At 38.0% G+C, this 26727-nt stretch overlaps 1 protein-coding gene across 2 annotated transcripts in view; it reads right to left on the minus strand.

Annotated features, from left to right (window-relative positions):
• Positions 1 to 26727, minus strand: part of CDH13 (cadherin 13) — a 509204-nt gene that overhangs the window by 385858 nt on the left and 96619 nt on the right. For both annotated transcript variants that reach the window (XM_005234781.3, XM_027782937.2), the window contains exon 2: positions 24858 to 24969. In XM_005234781.3, coding sequence (XP_005234838.1) covers positions 24858 to 24969 — 112 coding nt within the window. The remainder of the gene's footprint in view (positions 1 to 24857; positions 24970 to 26727) is intronic.

Consider the following 26727-nt stretch of genomic DNA (forward strand, 5'->3'; position numbering starts at 1 on the left):
GAGATTTTCATTAATCACTCTGCAGGCAAAATATATGTCCCCTAAGGTTTTTCCTGTACTTCCTACTATGTTTATTAGAGAATAATTACCAGCTACGTTTTACTGGCTTACATTTGCAGCTTTGAAGAAACTTATGCTTTCATATAGTATCAAAATGAAAACTGCAACTATGTCTTCCAGAAGTGGTTGTTATAATTACTTCAGAAACCTTGATCAATTCAAAATACGTAGCTCTGCTTTGAACTAAGTCAGTCTAAGCAGAAAGTATTAAAACTGTGGTTCAGATATCCAGTAAAGGTGACAGGCAGAGAAACCAGAAAAAGCTGCAAGAAAGAAAATCTTTAACTCCATGAAAATGGGATTAAAGAATGAGTCTTAAAATAAACATAAAGAGAAGAGATATTAAGCCCCTAATCCAACACAACTGAGCTGAAAAACATGTTGTACTATGTTCATAATCATCCGTTTTGACGAAAACATGCTGTGGTGACTGTTTAATATGCACAGTGTATATTCAAACCCTTTTTGCAAATAAAAAAAGTAAATCTGTGAATATAATTGCCTTAAGTATGCACTGGAAACAACAATTAAGGATAAAAACCAAGGCAGGAATCACTATTAAAACAAAGACACACCAATCAAATTTAGGAGTGTGGTTGTCTGTTTTACAATTTCTCCAGACCAGTTCTGCTGCTCCTCACCACCCAGACATTGTATAAACACCTATCGTACAAAGTTTTGTATGCATTGCATACTGTTTAATGAACCTTCGTATTCTTTATGCATCATTGCAGGCTGAACTCTTTCCTCCAGAAAGCTGACCACTCCCCTCTGTTACCCTGAAATATAGGAACTTCCCATTTAAGTCTCAAAAGTTTTCCAACTTCTTTTACCCTGGAGAATCACTTGAGCTTTTTAAATAGCTACGCTTTATCTGTGCACTGGCCTTGGAATTATTTTTGCCATGCGTTCCTAAGAGATCATGTTTCTCAAGCCTAATAATTCTGCCTACAAGCGCTGCTGGGAGCTCTCTGCAATCACAGCCCAGCAGCCAGCTGGCAGCAGACTGGTATTTGAACCAGTGGCCTGGTTGCAGATACAACAGCTGGAAGTTTGTCATCCTTTTGTGAAACATGGTCATTTGAATGTTTGCAATATGACAAAATATTTATCCCCCTCCACCACCAGAAACCTCTTTCAATTACTACGTTACAGATGCTTTTCTTCCTTCTATGGCAAAATAGGATTCTGACCCCTGACAAGTTCACTCTGGACTGCACATTTTAATTCTTCTGTGCCACGATGGCTGGATTCCCATGTCTCTGTGACATTTGTATGTCTTTAGTTTGGTCCTAGAGACTTCATCTGTAATAATCGGCCATCACTGTTTTAATCTATTCCCCAGATTGCTGAGATAGTACCCCAGAATGTTAGATTTTATTTGATTTGAGACATTCCAGGCAATATTGTTTGACTCCTGCTTTCCCTTCAGAGACAAAGGGGATAAGCATGCTATTTGCATCACCTTCCTTCCCTTTCCAGGTCTAGAGGAGCGCATGACCTAGCAGTAGTTCCACTGCTTTTGCAGTTTGTCAGTTGTCTCACAGACCGATAAGCTCGAAGATCCATAAGCCAGCACTCAACTTGTTTGGTTTGCTTCCACATCTTCTTTTATTTGCACATTCAACCCATCCCTTCTTGGCTGTGCAACGTGCTGGACTGATTTCTGCTGCTATGCTTGACATGCTGCACAGACAGAGGGCTCCATGTTTCTAACACAGAACAATTTATCAAGAAAATAAATCAAAAAGGTACCACATTTCAGCCTGAATTGTCGGTGTATCCCTAGTATGAGAGCAGTAGATGTCTTATTGGTCCAGTCAGGAGCAAATCATTCAACGTCTGTTTTAGAAGCAATTTCATAGACACACTATATCTCTCAATTAGTACGTATTGCAGCGTATCTGTTTATCAGTTTCCACTCTGCTCCCCAGGTAAATCAGGAGGAGGACAGTCTCTAGACAAACTACCATCTGAAGTATGACTTGGAATAAGCAGTCAAAATGACGTTATTTGCCCTTCAACTATTCCATTGCAAAAGATGCCTTTCAGTCCACTGTGCAATGTCAAATTGCCTCACTTGAATTGCAGAGGAAAAATTGTATATGACCTTTATCCTCACGCTCAGTCTTCTCTATCCTGGAGCTTTTTAATACAATTTAACACAATTATTTGGAATGATTTCACAGCAATATGAAGGCAACATTTTTCCTCCAACCTTCTAAAAGGCACCTAAGATATAAATTAATTTCATGGACACTAATTTCGCTGAGCACTCAAAATAAAACATAACTAATAAAGTTCCACTGACAAATAAGATGCAACTATGCAGTTACAGAACATTTTTACAGGGGGGAAAAAAGCTGAGTTTTCATGTAACTTTATCATTGACATTTTGCATCTTTATTGGAAGAATTCCCTTTTCATTTAATATACACAATTTTTTAGCATTTTTGAATCATACTTTACTGGAAGAAAAGAATTTAACAACCCACACTTTTGAGGCAGACATGACATGATGCCAGACACAAAGAAAATAAGCTGGTTTTACCTGAGTTTGTATCTTATAAAGTATCAAAACCTCTAGAAGGCTACAGTCACACTGTCCAAAAAAAGCAGGCCACAAACACACACTATATACTATTTTACTTATTTAAACAAAGTCCCTTACCCCTGCCAAATCAAAACCAGCTTTCACCCAAATAGAAACATTTCTTAACAATGAGTAATACTGCGTTACCGAATTTCAGCTGTCCTCCTACGCTAGTTGAACTGTATGCCACAGAAGATTTGTTTTTACAGAAAGAAAATGGGCGTTTTTATTCCTGCTGCATATAAAAATACCCGTTTTCCTTTTCAAGTTGAAGAGTGTTTTGCTCTTTTTGGTTTGGGGTTTGTTTTTTTAAGATAAAATAAACTGCAAACTCAAAAATACAGACAGCAACTGAGGAAAAATATCTCAGAAGTGAGAAGTTAAGAAAACTAGTAGAGTTGAACACAAATGCTTAGGCAACGCTTCGCTGTACCTACACTTATTTTTCTACCGATAGTAAGTCCATTAAGGTACGTTAACTTTGATAATTACAGGCTATAATCATAAATAGCTTAGGAATACTTTAAAGAATTATTTCTCAACAAAATTTTAAATGTTGATGTTTGGGTTTTGTTGGGGGGGGTGATAGTGGTGGGATTTGGTTTGGGGTTTTCTCTGTGTGTGTTAGTTTGTTAAGAGTTTTGTTTTTAACCAATACTATTCACAGACTTAGGAGGCAGGGAGAGGGGGAGGCCAGTATTATGATCTGAAATTTAGAAATGTGTAATTTGGGATTCTCATAAGTACAGTCAACATCCCAGTACATGAGGAAGATCAAGTAATTTACTCTTCTAGAGAAAAAAGCAATTCTTGAAAGGTTTACAGTATACATAACATTTCCTGATATACAGTAATAAATTCTGTAACCAACCGAGTACTTTGAATAAGGATAAATGATAAAATAATTAAGTTGGTGCACAAAAAGACAGTATTGATAGAAAAAACCCTCCAGACTAAAATCACATCTATGAGCTTCTTAGCCTGATTTTTCCCTCAAAATAGCCAGCACTCTCAACAGTAGGCTTTCTTCAAAATGAAAAGAAAAATGAATAAACACATTCTCGGAGACTTTCAAATTTTATGTGTTCTATGACTTCCAACAGTGTCAGCAGTTCTTCTCTGCGTATTTTGAAATAAAGTGCCAATCTAACCAGACAAGTCTTACAAAATCTTCATCTTCAGTTTTGCTGTCCTTGAATCTGTATCTTCACACTCACAGATGCCCAGCATTACCACAGATGGCAAACATCTAGCACAATTCATAAAACAAACGGACATTTTGAAACTTGATTTAGTTCTTCTAAGCTTCAAATGGAGATTAAAAAAAAATAGTGAACATGTCATTAGTCAATTTGCAAATGTAACAAAAAGGTTATTCCATAAAAATGTCAAAACAGCAATAGAAGTTTATCTTGTATTAATAGTTCTAAAAGTTACCAGAAGACAGTTGTACACCCTGGGTTAACAAAGAACACACAGATACAAACAATGCAGTCATCTACAGAAGATGACTTTCATTTACAAGGATTACAAATTAAACACTAGTTTAGAGACTGATACTGCTGAGTTTATACAGCGTAATGACAGAGAATTCTCCAGGAAAAATTGACTTGAGAACAGACCTGGGAAAGGACACCTAAACTTTGTCCATTTGTAATTATTAAACAAGTAGGTTTTGTCAGCTTATTCAGCTTATTGACAGACCAAGAATTACACAGTGTTTGACTGTGTTTATTACATTGGTTCTGTACTGTAGTTCAGAGTGAGTAGCCTTAACCTTACAAATAGAAAGCTGTTTAAAAAAAATTGCTACAAGCATTTGAACTCATTCGTTACACAGGTAAGGACCCGCTGTGCATGCACTGTAGCCCAGGCAAGTCAGGTTAGCCAGTTCTTCAGCAAGGATACTCACATGCAAAATATTCTCACCGGGCAGAGATCAGCATCTTGCCTTGCACATCTACACTAGCTCTGACTGTTGAGAGCATGGATGTTGTTGATCTTCACATTAGAAAGCTGCCAGACATGCCTGGCATGTGCTGACGTTGCCATATGTGCTCAAATGAACTGCCAGGTATGCAAACAATAGCTTTGACATAAAATGTTACTAATAATACCAGTAAATTTGGTCTCGCTACCAGCTTCCACGGCATCCATAGAACTACCATGCCAATGAGATCTAAAGAATGCTGGGATGCTTCATCTGTATTTTAAAGTTAGGAGTTCACTCAGAACTCTTAGGAGGCTTGAGAGTCTGCTCATTTGAAAAAAGGGCTCTAGGGGACACAGTAATTTTAAATTAGGTCTCCTCCAGACAGACTGAGCTGAAAGAAATGTCAGGAGCCTTTGTAAGGGAGCAGCCCAAGAAAGGGACCCCATTCTCAAAGGGGCTGATTCAACATCTGCTGATTACAGTGGCAAAACACTGCTGTTAATTAGCGTGTGTTGCGATGAAGGAACAAATAATATTCTGAACATGACTTTGGTCTAAGTCTTCAAACACTGAATGAGCTATATACAGCAATAGATTTCACACAACATTGTCCATTACTCATAAATTAGTGTTATCCTCTGTGGAGTCTGGTGGGTTTTGTTATTAGATAGCCAACAAGAATGGCAATTAAAGTGAAACAAAGTATACAGTGATGAGTACACGTTACAAACAAAATGCTCCCTTTGATCCTCCAGGTTCAAAGGCCTTCTGAAAACCCTTTATCTTGTGAGTAGATAACCACAATATTTTAGAACTTTTTGACTTATCTGATATCAGCCTTGAAACTTCTTTTAGTCAGTTTTTAATGATTCTTCATGTAATTAGTAACACCAAAGCAGAAGCTGATTGGCAAGCTACCAGAAAGCTGTTTATACAGTGGGAAAACCAGGAAAATTACAACAGCATGAGCTATTTAACTCCCTATGCAAACAGAACGCAATCTCACATTTCCAACACTGCTGAGAGAGCCACCTTGCAAATGGCTTGGCAATGAAAGACCCACTGCTCACAGTTAGCAAAGACACCTTCTTCTTGGTTCTGAAGAGCGTTCCACCAGACACATGCCAAGGCATAGGAAATTACTGTCAGTCTCCACAACTGCAAAGTCATATGCATCTTCTCCTTACTGTCATCAGCACAGAGTATTACCCGGCACTGAGATTCTCTGGGATCAACCCTTCAAATTAACATTTGGACAAGCAGTCATATCAGACACGCAAAGTCTTCCCCCTCCACTCCCAATCAAAGTACATTACAATAGCTCACAGTTACATCATCGCCACGCCAGGCAGCATAGACTTCTGTTAAATACAGCTTCTTAAAGCTCATAAATGTTTTAGACTAGGTCTGTTCCTCTGCACCCAGCCTAATAGCAGACAGATAACCAAACAGAAGGAAGTTTCTTAATTTTTCTTATCTCTGCAGAATAAGAGATCTGCTTCTCCAGCAGATACCTTGAATCTACTCAGCACCTGCAAGTACTTAATATTATTCTTTAGCCTTCCCATCACGGCACCCAAATAACTTGCAAATTAGAGTTAAATCAATCACATAATGCACTTGCAAAGAGAGTTCTGATCCCACGTTTATGTGATAGACAGAGATGAATACCTAGGCACAGACCATCAAAAATAATTTAACACCTTTTGAGAGTCTTGGCTCAAATTGCCTACCTACATGAAATCTGTGGCTAGTGGTGACTAAGAAGTCTTTTTAGTTCTGAGCAGGTACCTGGTGTCTGGACTGATAGTTTTCCCTCATTCCCTAATGCTCTGACCATGAAGAGTTTGGACAAGGCCAAGGCTTCTCGCCCTCTGCAGTTCTGCTCTTTTTTGTTATTGAACAATAGCTTTTTGGTCATTGGAATTTTGATCCAACTCATCAGAAATCTGTAGGATTTGACTTTCCAAAATGTTACCTTGTATTTGAGCTCTCTCTATGTTTTATGATTTCAAGAAAAGCATGACTGAATATGGGAAAAGAGAAGAATGTACCTATCGGAACAGCAATATCAGACAAAAGCAAAACACATTATTTTCACTCCATTTCTCCCACTGTTAAATAGCTTGACTTTTGTATACCAGCATTCCACAGTTATATTATGAAGACAGCTACAGCATAATGTGTTTTCTTTTAAAAGGTCATCATTATATTAGCAGTATTTGATGCATTGTGACCACAGCACACATTTTTTAGAGATAAGAGCATATCTAACATTTTTCTATAATTTATTGGCATCAAGAAAGTCTATTTAATTTTTGCTTTCAGAAGAACATTTGCAAACGATAAGGCATAACTCAAGAAACCTTTGCAGCTGCAACTTCCCTCAAAAGTAGAGCAGAAATCCATGCCTGTCAATATGCCCGAGCAGGATTAAAACAGAACAAAAAGAAACAAAAAACTAAAATCCCCCAAACTATGAAACAGTTAATTATTGGAAGCAAATGCTTCATGATCTGCGTATGGTACCCAGAGTTGAATAGATCGTTAGCTAAACTTCCAGTCAGCATTCCACATAAGCATATGTTTTCCTCATAAGTGGCTGTGTAAGTTTGCCAGCAGTCTCGGTGACTTAACTGGAAGTACTTATGTTCATTGTGCAATAAACAGGGCCAAGGAAAAGCAGTGATTTTTCTAGGGTCTTAACTTCATAATCATATGCATTTCCAACAGTCCTGTGCATGTTTTCCAGTTCTTACTGCTCTTAATTTTCCCCTCCATACTGAATCCTCAATAGAAAACCACTACATCTGGTAAATGTTAAGAGCTACACCCAAACTCACGATGCCCTTTAGTAGAGCTCCTATTCTCTGTTTGTGCTTCCCTGTTGCAGCTTAACTACATATATTCTCACATCAAGCTTGAGAGCATGCATGGGTCAAGGGTCATACACAGTAGACAGCTTGCATGCAGCCACCCTGGTTTTAAGAGTAAGAGAATGTAATGGTATGGATGCCGGCAGCTCAGTGCCAGCTGGCCCTGGTGCCATTGAGCAGTCCCAGGCATGTTCGGTTTACTGCTATAAATGTAGCTGTAGCACATTAATGAGCAACACAGACAAGACTTTGTGGATTCCTGCCTCCTGTCCTCACAATAAGCACTGCATGAATGCTGCCCATAAATTAGCTGACAGCTGAAGATAAATAAACAGAGAAATCAGTTAAATAAAAGCATATCCAGGTAGAAAACACTGCAAAGATCTTGAGGGAGCCCATAAATGAATAAGACACAGGTGCTGACAGAAACTCCACACACACACACACACACACCGCCTCCCATGTAGATCTGACCCATAAGTATTTTAGTATGATGGGCTCTAGTGACCATCTGGGTGTAAAGGTCCCTTCAGCATTAGGTTCCCAGATTGGCAGCAACAATCTGTGTACAAGACAAAGTGCCCCCAGACAACCCCGAGAAACATCTCAATTCAAAACTCCCAAGCCTCGAGTACCCTATGCATGTTAATGTCTCTCAAGAACATATTAATATTTTCAACATTTTATGAAGTACTCTAAAACCTAGAAAATGTACTCATCTCCATTTATTTACAGCAGTGATCTACTAAGATTCTCACTAACTGAAAACAGATGTAGGAAGATATTCCCTGCCACAGAAGACATATTACTTCTAGCAGTTAGAATTATATACCAGCTACAGGATGCTGCTGAATGTGGTGTAAATAAGATGCAATTTCAATAATGGAATACCCTCTTTATTCCCCTCAAACAGGCTGTTTTGAGATAGATTCTGCATCTCATTTAATTTTAGAACAAGAGGAACAACCTATTTGCTGAAACCTTCTGGTCAGATCTGTTTGTTTGCTTATTTCTGGTCTGTAGGTGGGGTGGTGCTTGGAGCATTTGAGCTCAAGGAAGCAGGTGGGTGGCAGGGACCTTGCTTTTCCCACTGTACTAATTTCCAAAGACTGAAATAAACATAAAAGTAAAAAGTGCAGCTCACAAAAGGTGTTCAAACACATTAAATGAGTTCAAAAGCCTCCGAGAGGCAGAGACTTCCTGAACAGGGAAGCTACAGTACTAAAGGAGCAATATTAATTAAATATATTTTAATAGTATCTGCTACAAAACACTTGACAGCATCCTAGCTCTTCCTGGAATTCTCAAAATATGGCCACAGATAGATACTGAGTAAGGAGTGACAAATGCTGGAATTTCTTCCATAGGAAAGGATTTTGGGAAGGAAAAAAAAAATACAACACCAAACAACAAACCACCCAACCCCCCCCCCCCAAACAAACAAACAAACCCAAAAAGTAAGCAACCCACAAGCATTTTGATGGATACAGCACACAAGGCATATGTTAGGGAAAAAGAGCTTTTGCTTTCTGCTGTACTTTGCTACCATGGGAGTTGTACACCTCCCAGAACACGTGATTCTTCTTGAATAAAAATCAAAATAACCAACACAAGGTGCTGAGTTTTGTCCTAAAAAGCCCAGAGCCTTCATTGCTGATCCCATTTCTCATTATTAAAATATTATTATTAGCATTTATCAGACATTGTATTGATTGCAATCTAAGCTCACTTTTCATTGCTATGTAGCCCACGTGTGTCTGCTACAACAGATTCTTATGAAAATCCAATATCAACTAGTAATTTTGCTATTTGATTACTGGGGATCCCAGCTCAAAGAATCTCCAGATACAGACAGTATTCAAAGTCCTATAAAACTCTCTCAGCCACATGCTGAAAAGAATTACGTGTCTACCTGAGAAACCTACCCCAACCCTGAAGCAATCAAGCTCGTTAGTTAGCACACATTAGTGACAAATAGTCTTAGGGGACTCAAACCCCCTGCTCCAGGCCAGAGGTGCATGAGTGCCCAGCCTGCCCCCAGGCTGCTGGCTGCTCCTAAAAGCAACAGGTAGAAGTGCAGCTAGATGTGAAGTTGAAAAGCAGCAATATGTTTTCTAATCACAGAGCAGGGTTAAAGGAACTAAATACATTAAACGTGAAATGAGTAAATAAATCCCAAGAAATAGAATTAAGATGAGCATTAATCAGGAGGATTTTGAGCATGGCACATGCATGGACTAGTTCATAGGAATCTTGCTAATTGCCTTTCAAAGGCCACTTTATCCTATTAAGATTATCCTCAGGAGGCTCAAGACTTTGGGGGCAGCAGGGAAGACTGAAAAATGTAGCCACATTTATCACATTTAGAAACAAACAGAAATTGATTTTTATTTATCTTATGAAGCAAAACCTCTGTTATCTTTCTCTCCTAGCATTTAATCCCTTTTTTTTCCCCTAGCAATATAAATAATGAGACACACCAATTAAACTGAGGGTAACCTTCTAAGCAGTAAGAGATAAACACCATGACACCAACTTTAGTAAGAAATAAATGTAATTTCTCTTGTGCACAAGTGTTGATGCAGACTACATGACTGTCTTAGAATTATTGCCATGACCAAGCAAGGTATAAATTATGACAGGTCCACATGGAATACAGATGATTTGAAGCAAATCAAAGGCATTAACCTTAGTAAGGTGCTTTGTCTCTCTTAAATGCCACTCTTACTTTCTGTAACAGCAGCCACTAAAAATCAATGATCAGAGAGCTCTGCATGCAAAAGAGCTGTTAACCTCTGGAACTTCAGCCAAAGGAACCCATGCAACCACAGCCACAAATCCATCTTCCAGATTCCTCCACACTAACACATAGCACCTGCAATAGCTCCAATAAAATCTACAATTAAAAAAATAATAATTAAATTTTCACTTTTGAAGTCAACTCTACAAGAGTCTCCCTGAAAGCTTCAGTCAGGCATTGCAGTACCCTACACACTGCTAAAAGTAGCAAGGCCACACACACAGCAGAGCTAAAATATAAGACCATGAAAGAGACTGAAAATTGAATAGAAATAATTCTTTTCCTTTCAATAACATGGCAATAGTTCAATCCAAGTCTCAGCCAGATCTCAATAAAGTCAATGAGAATTGTTTCATTGAATCAAATGATGTATGATTAGGTCCTCGCAGAATTATATGTAATACTATACTCAAAATTGTAAAGAGTTTCATGTTGACATCTAAAAGCCTATTTTCCTTCTGGAATTCTGCAATGAAGCTACTGTAAAAAGGAATCAACACATAGTACAGTGGAAAGATTATTATAAAGGGTTATTAAATCTAGCTCAAAGATTGTGGATAAGAAGAACGAAATCCCTCATGTCATACTGACTTATGCCAAACACACTGTTTCACACTACAAAAACCCTGTTCCAGATTTCAAAATGGGATCTCTAACACAGTAAAAGCAGTAACAGTATGGTTTGCAAAAGAGGGGAGCGGGGAAGAAAGCTCCTAAAGCAAAAGATAAATTTTGGGTTTGTACACTGATAACAACTTAAAGTTTATTTTTTTCACACAGTCTGCCAGGACAAGGCAAGAAAGTGTTACTTAGTCTACCAATTTCAGGGTAGCACTGCTATTAATATTATCCATCACTATTCTTTGTCTTCCTAGCAGGCTGGTAGAAGTATCTAAGCGCTGACACACACCTCAACACCTCCCTGTCAAAGTTAATACGAAATTGATTTTACTTTCCAAAGGTAAAACGAAACTGCATGAAGTCAGATACAAATGGTGTTCACACATCACCGTACAGCACTTTTTATAATTCCTGTAAGATTTCATGAGTATACCACAAGAATTTTCTACCTAAACCTTGGAAGCTTCAGATCAAAATAGTCAATTATACGTCTATGTTTCGGGGCGGGGGCTGGGCAGAATATATATGCATATATTTATATATATTTTTTTTCCCCATTTTGTTTCAGTTCTTGTAGTTCTTCTAAATAGATTCAGTACTTTTTTTAGCACAGATCTGGGAGGGAACTACGCATAACACTGGATTTGGATTCATTACAGAACATCAGACTTTTTGATAGTAGAAGAACTGGCAAACACCACTGCTAGTTACAGCATGGCAGAAAAGGAGCTTTAAGATCAGGTTAATTTATTAGAAGCAAATGAGGTACTGCTATTCAAAAATTCTTCTTTAAAGGTAAATTGTTCATTCTTGCTTCATTCCCTTCTCTCTTCAAGGGAAGATTTCCCCATTGTTCTCCTATCTGAAGTCTCTGAAATAAATATAGCTGAGGAAGTGCCAGTGGATTAAATCCACTGATCTCCTGGAAATCAACCATTACCACTTTGAGTTGAGGTCTTCAGCTTTGTGCTGAAAAAATAAGTAGAATGCCAACCATTCCTGTCTCCTGTTGACACGCAAGATGGCACGCCCAGGTAACACAGCTGCATTAGCTCCACTGCTTTTGATAACACTGCTATTCGTTGATTTATGTGCCATCTGGCTTACTCTGAGTATTGCTTTCGTATAATCTGTTCATGAACAAAGAGCAGATGATGCACAAAGGAAGAGATATTCAGATGTTCTTTCAAGGGCATCCATGTTGCTTTTTTCATTTCATAGCAACATCTAAGCTATTAATTTATCTGCAAAATTTCTATTGTCATTTCTCATTAATAATGATCACTTTAGGGCATTCCAGAGAGGAAATGCAGTCTTGTGTTCTACAGAAATCAATTTACTGACACCATTAGAGCTGTGCAAATAATTTATTTTTGGTTCATCTGCCAAGCAGAAGATGTTGAGGGAAAGGTTTCCACCAGAATTAAATTCTAAAGAACCACCAATTTCTTGCCAAAATGGAAAAAAAAATATGTAAAATAATAATAAAAAAAATCAATGCAACAGAAAGCATTCCTCAACAAGCAAAGCTTTAATTTCTAACAAATGTAGGAAAAATAAGTGAGATTCAAGAATTATAAAGCTATAAAGTGATGGAGAAAGAGCTATGATGTTCTTTATACACTCAGTAGTGCCAATATTCCATCAGGATCTGGAAGGCTCCAGTTCAGCTGCTCTGTTTGCTCAAAGCTACTGGAGCCTGTACTAGCCCCCCTACTTTTTAAAAAACTCTCCTAACCAGCAAGCTGTTCAGCCCCTTTTGTTTGACCTATTTCAGTTATATCCAATTAATCACTGCAGAAAAAAGAAAAAAAGCAAATCACAGGAATGATGCTCGAGCATGTGGCTTAAAAATCCAGAGAACAAGGCACTTTTTCCTCTGCTGCCTGCTGAAACTAATGTTTAAGTGCTCTACATACTTTGAAATCATTATATCTAAATATTTTGCACACATCAGAAGCAGGTTCCAGTTCCAGCTGCCTGAATACTTATTAAAATACCTATAGAAGTACTTACTTTTAAAACATGAATGTTTTTCATGGTTTTATTTTTTTTAAAAAAAGCATTAAAAAAGTATAAGCACACAGGTGAGCAGGGACCGAAAAAAACAACCTTCCTTCATGTAGAAATGGGTAAACTACCAGGCTATGGAGTCACTCCTTTAATCCATGCATATTTAAACCATTTAAAGTATAACGGTTTCAACAAAAGGAAAAGGCAACAGAAGGGTAAAGCGAGGATGTATGTACACAGTTAAGGGATTTCACTCTCCTGGGTGTATGGCACAAGCTCTGCTCCTCGGGAAAGCCTAGATGAGAAGACACCGCATGGCATGTAAGACCTCCAACACTGTCACAGAGGTGAGAGAGCAGGAAGAGAAGCAGAGGTTTGCTCTCCAGCATGCTGCATCTGCCTGAATCTTCCTTTGAGGGTTCTATTCAGGTTTTTGTTTGTTTTGGTGGGGGTTTGGTTGATTTGGGATTTTGGTTGATTTTTTTTTTTGGGGGGGGGGAGGGGGGGAGGGGGGGGGGGGGGGGGGCGGGGGCGATGGATGTGTCTGGTTTTGTTTTTAAACGACCCAGAAAGGCAGGATGGACTGCTATTCTGCACAGCCCTACCCAATGACCCAGGCACTGGCTCAGCGTGCGCCATCACCCTCACTGCACCTCACACCCACCCAGCCCCGGCAGGTGCTGAGCACTGGCCACGCGTGGGGCGCAGTACCCACGTACCTTATAGTGTTTTTTTGGTCTAGACATGCTCTTCAGCTGACCTTTGTGTGGACTGTTCCTGTTGTCTTGATGGAAACAAGCACTCAAGATGAAATCTTGAGCAAAACCAGGTCTCTCCCACTATTACTAAATTAGCAACACTCTATTAAACTCACACAGATGCTTTCACAGAGGACAGAGTGAAAGCAGGGCCTTCTGTTGGGTTTTGTAAACCCCAGCTCTAACAGTAAGGCTGTGTTACAGACCTGGCACCAGAGACCAGTATAAACAGTAAAGCTAGACAGAGAACAATTTTTTGACCTTTACCCATAACCTAGCATTTTCAATCCGGTCGCATTAGACCTGGCTTTTAATCTTACTTAACAAATCTTTATAATCTTTATTAAACTTTTAAATCTGTCTGTTCTCATGGGGGCAGTGCCAGGTGTTCTAGCAAGAGCTGTTCCTCCCCAGCCTTCCTCAGCAGGAGCCCTGCCAGCAGCTTCGCACCCCAAGGCTCTCGCCCCCATACCCCAGGCAGCAGGGGTGCAGCACCAGCTTTTGCCTATTTTCAGCACTCAACCCCATCCACAGCTTCGTTATATTTAAGAGGTCATTAAGAGAACCTAACAAAGAGCAGTTGCTGAGTTACCTAAAATCCAGCAACACTTGCAGCTAGGAAGAATGAAAGTTTTGGCACAGACTTATGCAGGAAAACCAAACTTCAGTAGGAAGAGCACTCATCCACAGAAGTTGAACCTCTTGCTGTATTTATCGTTGCAAGCATAATCACTCCAAATCATTTACTTCAGCACAAAACCCACATGTGCTAGGAAACTTCTATGCCTTTTCTTTTGCATGGCTGCATAGGTAACAGTCACCTTGCCGTTTTGCCATTGTCAAGCCTTTCCCAAAGGGAAAACATTCTGCATAAGCAAAAACTTGCGCTGAAGCTAATAGAATTTATGCTTATGGTACACTGAAATAAAGTCAAATTTCTATATAGAGTGTGGAGGGAACTTAAATTAAGTTGCTGCTTAAATACCTTGCTGAATCAGGATCTAAAGCATATCTATGGTAGCAGAAAGAGTTAAGTGAAATGTGTCCAGCACACATTCATCATAAAAGTAATTTCATTTCAATTAATTATCAGCGCTAACTGTAGTTAGCATCATACAGTTCTGGGAAATGATGCTGACTTATAAAAACAGTAGTAAGAACTCAATCCCTAATATTTCCAAGAGCATTAAGATTAATAGATTTATTATGTAAGTGTTAAAGCTTCTATATTTCAGTTTCTTCTAATTTTATTGGAGAAGCTATTAAAGACCGTGTCTCAAAGAATAAAAGTAAAGTGCCAGAAGTAATAATATAATTTTTAATAAAGTTTCTTATTTTGATTTACAGTCGACAGAAGCTGCTGTTCTTTTATGCCAAAAAAGATTCTGCCTACCTGCATAAGATCTGACATTTCTCAGAAGAAACATCAAGTCTCATAGAACATTTGGAGCATTGCATTTTCTTATTAGTCGGAAGAGTGAACTGATTGGCTCTGTTATTAAAGATAATTTTAGACTATTTCCTGTGTCACAAACCTAACTTTAAAAAATTTAAATGAAATAAGCTATTTGGTTGCAAATTACACTGTATAACTCCCACAATTCTGCTTTCACTTCTCTACAAAAATATTGTAAAATCATTATTTCCTATTTTCTTCTATGTCACACTTGAATTGTTTCTCCACAAACACAAGCCAGGCTGAATGCCATTTTTGCCTAGAAAAGCAAAGATTAAAACCAAAGAAAAGCACCAAGAAAAAACCAAAGCAATAGTAACTAGAAAACCACACACAGATTCTTAGGCAACTGAGTTCATGGAGTTACTTTTAGTCACAACGAATCCCTGGGAAGCTCCCTGACCACAGCATTACTTAATCGCTGCCTTCCTACCCTCTATATTATTTGTTCACATCCAGCATTATGCTTGAACACAAACATATTTTGAGTTTGTGCTTTTGATGAAATTGAGGATTCCTCAGTTTGAGGATTAAAGAAACTCCCTTATAATTCTGTGTCAAGCCTGCCTGCCCTTTAGGTCTAAGGAAACTCTTTGGTCAACAGGGATGCAGCCAAGCATTGAACACCAACACAGAAGAGCCATTCTGCTGGAAATATTTCATCCCCTCCTTCCTCAAGCACTGAGACAGCAGAGGAAGCTTCTCCTGGAATGCAAACAGAAAAGTTACTGGAATTGTGCTGTTCCCCACAGCAATACAGACATACCGCCACATGTGCGACAGCTCTTCAAGACAACTTTCAACCTTAAATGCACCTGTGAACCCTCAGGTTGGTGAAAGTTTAGAGTCCCGAAACATTCCGTTCCCGTTTCTTTCTCTTCCCCATCTATCTGGCATATAGCATTATGCATATCAGAAATAGGTGCATCTTACTAACAGCAGCTATCCATAACATAATGTGTTGTAAAACATAACATCAGGAGTACAATTAAAGAAAATAGATTTGGGCAGTTAATGCTTCAGCTGTCAAACAAACAGCAAAATAAAGGTGACACACAAGCAATGAAAAGAAAAATGGTTTAGATCACATAAAAGCAACTTATAACCTTGGCATTCAAACATCTTCAAATTTGATTTTTATTACGGGACATAAAAAATAATTTCTTTAATGTATCCTTATGTTTACAGTTTCAATTCAGTTTCACAGAAAAAGAGTAAAATTGATTAAACTATGTTTTGAATGGTATTAAAGGCAATGGAAGTTGTGGAGCACACTCGATCACTTCTCCACAGCAACAGAACTGCAAAATCCTGTGAGCTGCCACACTGTGACTCAGGGACTGGTTTAAGCCAGAGCCAAGCCAAAATGTGTTCGTATTTGTGCCCTTTAGGGTGCTGTACACAGCTAGGAGCCAGTACCATCACCCATTTCTGTTCCAATAGTGCTGTTACTGACATTGCCATGCAACTCAGGCATAGACCATACTCCATCTCTCCTCTTGATCCCCACCTCATTCTTCTGTGTGTCTCGGCAGGAGCAAGGAGCACTGGGTCCAGGGTACAATTCACAACAGCTGACTGGTTTGAAACTCTCCCCCTCTAGGGAATACAGCGAGGCAGAGGACACGGAAGAGTGACAAGAAAATACTCAGAATGAGTGGGCACCTGAAGTTTCGGGAATTGACTCTTCTGGGGAAAGAAACAAGCTGATTTGATACATCAAAATTTCCCATATGGTTAGTATAGTATCCTTTATTCTAAGCCTCGCAGCAGCACTGCTTTCCCTAAGACATGATAAAACCATGAAAATATTCTTCTGCTAACTGTGCAGCATTTTTGTATAAGGACCAGAAGAAGGATACAGGAAACTGAACACACCAACTGTGATGTCCACACTAGTGTATTTTCATATTTTCCCCCCAAGTATTATATGCACATTATTTTCATAATTCCTTGAATTCTGCCTCCCACTGTATTTATTCTTTGAAGTTGGAAGTTATATTTTTGTATAAGTTGGTGTTAATGTTTTATAAAGGTCAAATTATAGTGTTCTCCCTACTGTTTTATTATAGGAGTTGAGAGCTGGCACTGTAATTAAAATTTCAGCTAAATAAAGTCTGCAGGATTCCTAGTTGTAACCAGACAATATGGTTTTCTAGCAAGCCAGAGCACATTTTGCCGCTAGTTCACCATCACACAAAAGAAGGTGAACAAAGCCCATGTACCTGAATACATTTATATAATGTTTCTTAGTATGGTTAGCAGATAATATAAAAATATTCTCATTATAGGATATAAATAAAACTAAAATTAAAAATGCACCCGTTTTCTACAACCTACTTTTCAGCATTTTGGCAAAAATTGCAAGACAGGACAACTCAGTATGTATAAACCTAGGTCTAGCCAAACTGTTCACACTACTGTTGATACAGGATATCAGAGATTTGCAATTTACCCTTCAGTAAATTTAACCTGGATCCCTGACTGCAGATGAGTCCCACGCATCAATTAGATTATCATTTGCTTCACTCTAGGCAGCATTTAAGCTCTGGTACTTGCTAGCAAGTGTTTACAAAGTGTCAAAGATATACCAATGCTGGCTACAACTTCACTGTTGACTCTCTTGTTATGGGCTACCTCTAAGCTGCTCTGGTATTGCCTCCATTTTGCTTCCTTCTTTAAAGGTCCCTCAGTTCTGCTTCAGTTCTCTCCACAGCCAAGAGAAAGTTGCACTGATATTTTTTAGAAGAAAGGAAACAAATCAAAGCCAGTATTGAAAATGGAGCTCCTGCCTAAAAAGCAATACCCTGACCACTATAGGAATCATCTTTTAGGCCTTCCCAGGGCTCTCAGTTTCATTCTCACCCTGGTTAAAAAGAAATCTTTGTGAAGAAATTTCATATTTTTGTTAAAGATAATCCCTTTCAGGCAAGGCTTTCTCCAGCCAATTTATTATTTCAGCGAATCCTACCAATCACCAGGGTTGATATTTTTTCAGGATAAAAAAAAAAAAACCAAACAACCCAGAACACAAACATTTAAGTTAATATTCACATCACAGAACATGACATGCATTCACTCCACTGTCTACAGCTGCACTTGTCTGCCCAAGAAGAAGCAGTAGGTACAAGGCATACAAATATAGACACAAAGTCATTGCAAAATGACCAGGGTTTTCAGAATCATTCCATAAAAAGTTACATTTTTTTCCCCTCCTTCTCTAGAGGAAAGAATTTGAGTAGATAAGCTGAGCAGAGACATAAGACAGAAGCAGGAACACTAGTCTCCAGCTAGGGAAAAAAAAAAAAAAAAAAAAGCAGCACACAATCTAATAAATTTCTGAAAGACTTTATGAGTTTACTGTTAGTGTTAATTACTCTCAAAGCGAGACAGAGATCACATGCCATGAAAGCTATGTAAAAAGGAGATGTGTCCATTAAAGCAGACAAGAGCTGATGCGTACAGATAGATCGCTCTGTCCAGGAAAGACTGCTTTAGAGTAAGCAGAGGGAAAGAAAAACTGCAACTTGAAGCATAAGTGTAATTACATTAGAAAAGTTATAATATGATTTAGATTATCAGAGAGAAATCCTAAAAGCTAAGAATTAATTGTGAACTACATCTACGATTATTTCCAAGGATACTTGCATGCTTTAAGGTATCATTAACTTAAATGAGATTCTATGTTTAAAGGAAGATTTAACCTCATATACTCCCATTAATTCTTGCTAAATGTCCACACTGCACTTTGAAATGTAATGAAAAAGGTTAGCTAGCCATCATTCTTTTGAAAGGTGCTTTCCTAAGATCCTCAAATTAAAAGTCCTGTCAGTAATGCTGTCTGGGAAAATACAAAGCTACGTACTACAGAAACGCATTAATGTCTCAGCATGTAGTAATTTGTGCTGCATCTGTTTGTCAGATACGGACAGCAGCTTCCTCCTGACAAAGCTGGGCTGATGCTGTAGCCTCTTCAGAATGACCCCAGCAATAAACTCCAGCCAGAAGTCATGTGCCCCTACCCCTCATTTCCTCAGGAAGACAACCCTGATACATTTTGTCAGCCATAACCAATTAGCATCAGATTATTTGCCTGCTGAGTTTCTCCAAAGCAAAGCTACCTACATTTTCCTAAAAGGCAGATTTTGGCCTTTCCACATGTTTATGCACCTGCAGAGAAGGAGGCTGCCTCTTGGCTTGCATTGTTAATCACTTAGGGAGTAATAGCTTAGTTCATCTGATTTTTTCTGGTTTGGAATTGCCAACTGGAAACGAACAGAGAAGTCTTCCATTGAAGCACCTGGGGACATTATTAATACAAGGGTTGCACTGCACTTAGCAAGCGACTCATCCTACTAATACTGAGCAGTTGGTCATTGATTTAGACTATTAGAAGAACAGCTGGCGTGCTTCAGCCAACCAAAGTCTACAAGTATTTTAAAAAAATCTGCAAAACAGATAAGTTTGTGTAGGATTGTTGGGGTTTTTTTGTTTGTTTGGGATTTTTTAACCCAGGGTTGCACAGCTTTTCCCAACAAAACAGGCAATACACATCCTGGATTTAGATCTTCATTTCCTCCACCATGGAATTGTAACGTCAGGAGGAAGTTTCACGAAACATATAAGACTTTCCCTCCGTTCCTCTACAACAGCCGGCTACATCCCTGAGAGATTTTAACTTAGCCCTGAAGATGTTTATCACATACTAAATTGTTCTTTCACATTGTTCTATCTAACATCCTACCTTTTCAAAAAAGGTTTAATTAAATGTATATACATAATAAATCAAGCAGTCTGTTTTTAACTCATTTCCCTTTGGGTCCTGTTAATAAGCTGACATGCACTGTTTGAAAGGCAACTGTCTGACCCCCTGGCACTCAACAACCATTTTTTCCCCAATTTTTTTTGCTTTAATCATGTGTGAAAGCTGTTTAACATATGATACGATATTCTGTTATGTCGCAACATCAATCTGCATACATCTATTCAGAGACACATCTGAGATATTCTATATTTCTTAGTTACCATACATATTTGCAAGAGACATGCAGACAACTTTCTCCTTCTGTGCAAGATTTAGGCATCAAATTTAGATTAAAACGCAGTGCCTCAGGTTTTTAAGTGCAAAAGGATTTTCCCTTTGAAGATCTTCCTCACTCTGCCCCCATGAACGTGTTGTAAAGTTCCCAAACTCCCACTTCAAAATTATTTGCACAATTTTGCAACCATTTTCCATAGCCCCAGATATTTTCTGGAATTTTAGTAACGTGAGTTTGGCTTCCTAAGCCATTTAAAAGGGAACAATGTGATTAAGAGGTATCTCTAATGTCTGGCTTCAAATCTTGACCAATAATTCTGTCCACATGGCATAAAAATGTCCCAGATTGCCTGATCTTAATCACGTATCCAAGTGTTAGAACTGAAGCTCTGATATTCAAGTTCTAAACATGTGCACATAACGATATATTTTAGAGTATAAAAAGCATTCCACTATCTGGGTAGAAAAGTTGAGACGTATTTCTGCAGAACCTGCTACCACATGCCAAACACAGGAACCAAGTAATTTTTCAACATTTTCTATAAAGTACATTTCTTAACATAGCAAGTGATTGCAAGAAATGAAAGTAATTTTAAGATGTTTGTAGAATTCAAAATGCATTAAAGACTTCTTTATTTTGAAAAGTCACAACTATGTATTACAGATATGTACACCTTAATAGATGAAAAATCCAGTTATGCAGCTATTACCCAGAAGTCTAGTTTTCCCTGCAAGAAATTACTAAGCCAAAAATCTTACCTCACTTGAACATGTTCTTTTGCAAACTACAACTACCACCTGTAGTTCAAATTACTCCAAACCTGCAAAATTCAGCATGAAGAGCTAACACCAACATGTAAACCTCATGTTAAAACCCACAGAGGGTCTGACATATTACAGTATGTTGAATTGGGCTGCCACCTTGGCTTTATGCAAGAGGAAGTGAAGCAGTGGGAGATGGATCAGGTGTGTGTGATAATGCATACTGTAAGGATCAGAATAAACAAGAGTAACAGCAGTGGTATTAATAGCATGAAACAGTTGCAGAAAAAGGCCACCTGTACAGTCAAATGGCATAGTAATCAGCGGGAAGAGGGGATGCGATAAATCAGCGATCTTACACGGCATCATCTGACAATCAATAGGAAATGTTTTGACATGCATGTGGTTGGCACTGTGACATGATATTGTAATGGTAGGAATGGTCCCCTCTGATCTTTCCACAGGCATCATTCAGTTTGAACAAAAGAAAACCTTCTTGGATGCTACAGCTTTGCTAGACAACACAGGAACTGCTTTTAAGCATTAATGATAAGCAGACTGATACATTTCCCATCATGTGATTGAACAAAGGTTTTCAATATGGTTGAATAGAAAATTCTGTGTTAAAATCCACAGACTAAAAAAAGTACCCAAATGCGGATAGACAAAGCCCCAATGTTGAAGCAGCCGAAGCTCTGAAACATGCAATCTATCACGCAAGAGACAGAAGAGGTCAGCCATTAATTAACATCCAAATTAAAGCTTTTCAAGTAAGGGTCAAAACTTCCTTTGTTTTGACATTTAAATCACTCGCAATGTATTCTCCAGTTTAGTATGCACAACACGTCACCTAACGCCTTTATGTTAATTGCCTCAATTTTTCAAGTGCACTATTTGATTAATTGTCAATTAAAAATACCCCCAAAAGCCAAGACTTGTGTATGTTAAATATAAACATGATTAATGTAACACAATTACATTTCCACATTTGATGAGTCTGATTAGGAACTTTCTATCAGCCTGGCATGACAGAGCACTGTCACTACCAGTGACCTGTCAGCCTTGCCAAAGACAAGCTTTCTGATGGGGAAGCATTTCATGGCCACAAATATTTCAGAAAGGTGTAAAACCTGTAATTAAATGCTGTCAACTACCACTTTATTATCTTCTCTGTTTGATTGTGGAAGGTAGTCCTAGGTATATAATAAATAATAAAAAAAACCAACCTGAGGAAGAAAAATCCAGTAATGCAATTGCTTGTTAAAGCAACAGTTCTGTGGACAGACCCTCTAGTATTTCAGAAAGTGGCTCTGAAACCTCTCCCACTACAACAAGAAAACATCTGGTTTAAGAAAATGGCACTCAGGGAAAAGAACTGGTCAGACCAAAAATAGGATGGCAATGCCTGATTTTGTTTAAATCATTGAAAACAAGTTATAAGGAGATAGAGGTCTGATGAGGAAAAAAAAAAAAACCACCCCTCAAAATCAGGGAGAATAAATTACAGAATTAGGAAAATAAAGTAGCCCAAGTCTAGAGATTGCAGTTAAGTGAGACACAATGGTAAATAAAAAAATCCCAGCAGTTCAGCCTGAGCACAATGTGATAAAAGCTAAGAAATAGCAACAGAATCCCACTGAAACTAGCGGGAAGGAGGGTATACATACACAACTGATGTAACTGTTACAGCCAGCTTATAAGTAGGATTTGATATGAATTGGTACAAATCAGAATAAGAAATAACATAAAATTCTGTACCCTCAATTCGCACTTCTCTTCCTTCTTCCCATTAGTAGATGTAGGATATATTTAACATTGCTGTATGTGGAAGTAATAAATACACAAGCAGCAGCCATAACCTATATCTAATCACAAGGGAGATACTAGCAAAGACATATACAGTAAGTCCTTGTTTAAACTGACAAATAAAAAACCTCCCTTCTATTACACTTCAGAAAAGAATGGAGGACTACAAACACAATCACTGCTATAGGCCTACTTTGCATATTTGCCTTATTAATTTACATAGCCCTGGTAAGCCTCACGTTGCAACACAACTGCTAAATTACACCACTCTTTGGTAGTAGGTATAAAAAAATGCAAGAGCATACAAAGCATATTAAAACAAACAATTAAAAATATTAATTCTGTTGACAGCTAAAATGAAGAAACTTTGCAGAGGTTTAATGCTGCTGCATGAAGGACATCGTGTTTGAGTGATTGAATTAACTAGAATCACACATTGACAGGCTGCCTTTGTTGAACATTACATATTAGGCCAATTTAGTGTCTGCTTATCAAAATAATTTAATTTTGAAGATTGTTTCCAGGCATTTCTAAATCTCATGCTCCTTTCTCCCCAACCTCTCCCCCCCTTCCCCCATTAATGATGAAGTCTTATTAATGACAACGTCTTAATTATTGTGCTAGTTTCACACCAGTGCAATTTGGTAGGTGACCACAAAGCAGCCCAGTCAACTTTGGCTTGACCAACTCATCATTTTGGTGTCTGGGAGGACAAGCACAAATCAGGACATCTGGCCAGACAGACTACAGCCTCAAAGTTCTGAAGCAGCCAAAGAATACTACAAAGGTTATTTTATTCAACTTAAAACTAACATCTAATATTACTTTTCTTTACATAAGTCTTCAACATCGCGTGCTTATTAAATCTACTGTATTTCCCAGAACCTAAGAATTCCTACTTTTAAACATGTAGGAATGATATATTTATCAACTTTTTAAAATAAGAATTTTTAAAAAAAATGCCTAAAGAAATTAAAAGTTTGAAATCTCTCTTCTAAACTGAGTAACAATCTCACATCTCTGAACAGCATTACTACTTATCATCCAAATTTTCTCTGAAAAATCAACGCTGAATAAGTAACTTAACAAAATGCTTAGACTAAAAATGTTATCCTAAAGGTTTATTTTAACACCTGTTAAAGGCCGAGTGACTTAAAGTAATTTCAACAGACTCTGGCAACTAATTCCAACATTACATTTTGAAAAGTTAGTGCTATTTTAAAACGAGCACGCACAGATTACAATTTCATCCAAACATACATAACAGCAAAAATATATCAATACGTAGCAGTAATATCTGGAGGGAACAGAGAAATGTAAAACATTTAATGAGTAATACTGTTCTGCATTTCTTGATTTCACCAACCTATTACTATGTATCACCACATTGTAGGATCTAGATACTGTATGTAGTAGTATAGGTGCTGTGCAACTGTAAAAATTCTTGGTCTAACAGCAAGAAACCAAGCATGATAGAGAAATTTTTGTTAATATGTATTATATGCAGAAGTCCTGGCATGTTTGGAAGTTTTGAAGAATTGCAGCACTCAGTATCTTTGTCTTCAAAAATCATTGGCCATTAGGTAAGGTACTATCTTAGTCTGACAGACCTGAAGGCCCAAAGCCACAGACCTGAACGAACAAGTTTTAACACTTGCTCACAAATTTGAATGAACTAACACCGGGACTGAAAGACAGTTAAATCTCCTTTGGTTTAAAGAATTTGGTGTAAAGAATTGGACATGCACCAGCTTTGAAGGAAACTTTTAAGATATAAATTTCTAAATCTGAGTTGCAGAGATAAAGTAATAGTGAAATGCTGATAGCAAAGCCCTGATTTCCAAGATTATAGGAAAGACAGAAAAAACAAAGTAAATTTACTTTCTAAAATAGAGGATGATTTTAAGTTTTTTCAATATTCATATTGTCATAAATTATTATAGATAGTATTTTGTCTTGTCTAATACATGGAACAGAGTAATGTCTGTAGAGATATGGGATTAATGCAGGGGAATCCAGACAAAATCAAATATTGAAAATCCTCTGTACAAAAAAAAAGTTTTCTGATAAATGGCAGGAGCAATATGAATACACAAACAATTCTGATTTTTGCACAATAATAATACATGAAAATAACATACGGTTCAGAACTGGCTGGTCCTCTGTGAATTCAAATGGCTGTTCAATATAAAAAATCTTTCGCTGGAATCCAGGGACACATTCTAAGTCTTCTGCACAGGCAAGCAGCAGAACCTGAGGAGAAAAAAAAAGGAAATGGACTTTTAACATCCACTCATTCATCCACCAGTCGGCTTCTGGGAATGATACTAGGTTTAGGCTCAGTGCTCATAAAACAAAACATTAGGCTCCACACTCATAAAACAAAATATCCATCACATCACGCTTCCCCTTAAAATCTTGCTAAACATTTTTTTATGTAAGGTTTTTGCTTTTATATATGTGGGCTGGCATGGAAATTACAAAATAGTAACAACTTTCAAGGTTAGGTTCAGTTCAGACTGCCAATAAAGGATATTATCAGTCTTTTTGAAAACGTAGGATGTAACGTTGCTTCTAAAAATCACAGGTGAATACAGTTAGGCTTAAATACGTGCTTAAATTGAGCACATTTAAGTTTATTTAAATAATTGATAAGTTAGTTTTTTAAGACCTAGTTACAGAAAGTTGATCACCAAGTTACAGAAGGAATTCTTTATACAAGGATGAAGTTTCACAGGAAAAAGAAAAGTTTCCTTTAAAAAGAACTTCTTTGCTAACAAATGTGAAGTGTTGCTTTCCGTATCCCCCCCAGCCCCCCATCTGAGCCACAGTTTGTCCGTTTCCCCTGTAATAAAAAGCTCATTTACACCAAGGGAAGGCTGAAAATGAAATGTGTGCGTTATAGCGGAGGTGGATCTGAAGGTTAGAGTTGAGTACAGTTTGTGTCACTGTTAGTACATGGTCAAAGATGCCTGCCACCACATGAACACCTTAGCAAAAGAGTAAGCTTAAAAGCAAAATAAAATTGGTTGGAAATAGGTACAATGCTAATCTCAGTCTCTGAGGTTTTGTGTTCTGTCCCTGAATAGAGACAAAAATCTGAAAGGCTATTTTTCTTGGCAGCTTTTAAATGAGAGCATGGGGGTAAGGATGTTCAAGAAAGAGGCAGCAAAAAAGAAAAATACTAAAAAGTTTAAAAGGTTAAAGAGAGAGGCAAAAGGAGGCAAGTTCAAAACTAGGAAAAGCTATTTTTTTCAACCTATTTATGTGTAATTGTATTTCCAAAAGTACTTTCTGCTTCAGAACCTCCAAGGGTGTTTTTCAAAACCTGACTTTTGGCTAGTACTCTGATCTCAACGGTATTATGGCCAATCTGCTGCTTGTTGGATGGCCGAAGAAAAAAATAGGTTGAGGGGGCACACAATGACTAAGAAGAAAACGGTCAGACACAGTGATTCTGAATGATATTAATTCTAAAACTCAAGTGGCCCCGCACAAATGACTATTTACTCAAGACATCCTCAACACATGATTAAAATTTTGCAAATAAAGCTCTTCAGTTGTAAAGCAAGAACAATTTCTCCCCTCTCCCTTCTCCTTCACCAGCTCAGGTGACATTCTCAACTGCACGCACTCTCACTTCTCACAACCCAATAGCAGCATCTCAGACATTTCTAAATTTTATCTCCACCACATTATCATCTAGGTATGTTGATCCTGATCCTAGAGAGATGTCCTACAAAACCTTAACATTGGCATGTTTCCCTCTTAACCAGCACTCACAGTCCATTCGCTAAACAGAGCAACACATATCTGCTCTCTCCCTTCACGCACTTACCGAATCATAAAATTTAGGTTAGAAAAGACCCTTAAGATCATCAAGTCCAACTGTTAACCTAGGACTACCAAACCCACCACTAAACCATGCCTCAAAGCAACACATTAGGCATTTCTCAAAAACTTCCAGGGATGGTGATTCCACCGTGTCCCTGAGAAGCCTGTTCCAGTGTT

This window comes from Falco peregrinus, chromosome 14 (assembly GCF_023634155.1).
Source record: "Falco peregrinus isolate bFalPer1 chromosome 14, bFalPer1.pri, whole genome shotgun sequence".
Lineage (NCBI taxonomy): Eukaryota > Metazoa > Chordata > Aves > Falconiformes > Falconidae > Falco > Falco peregrinus.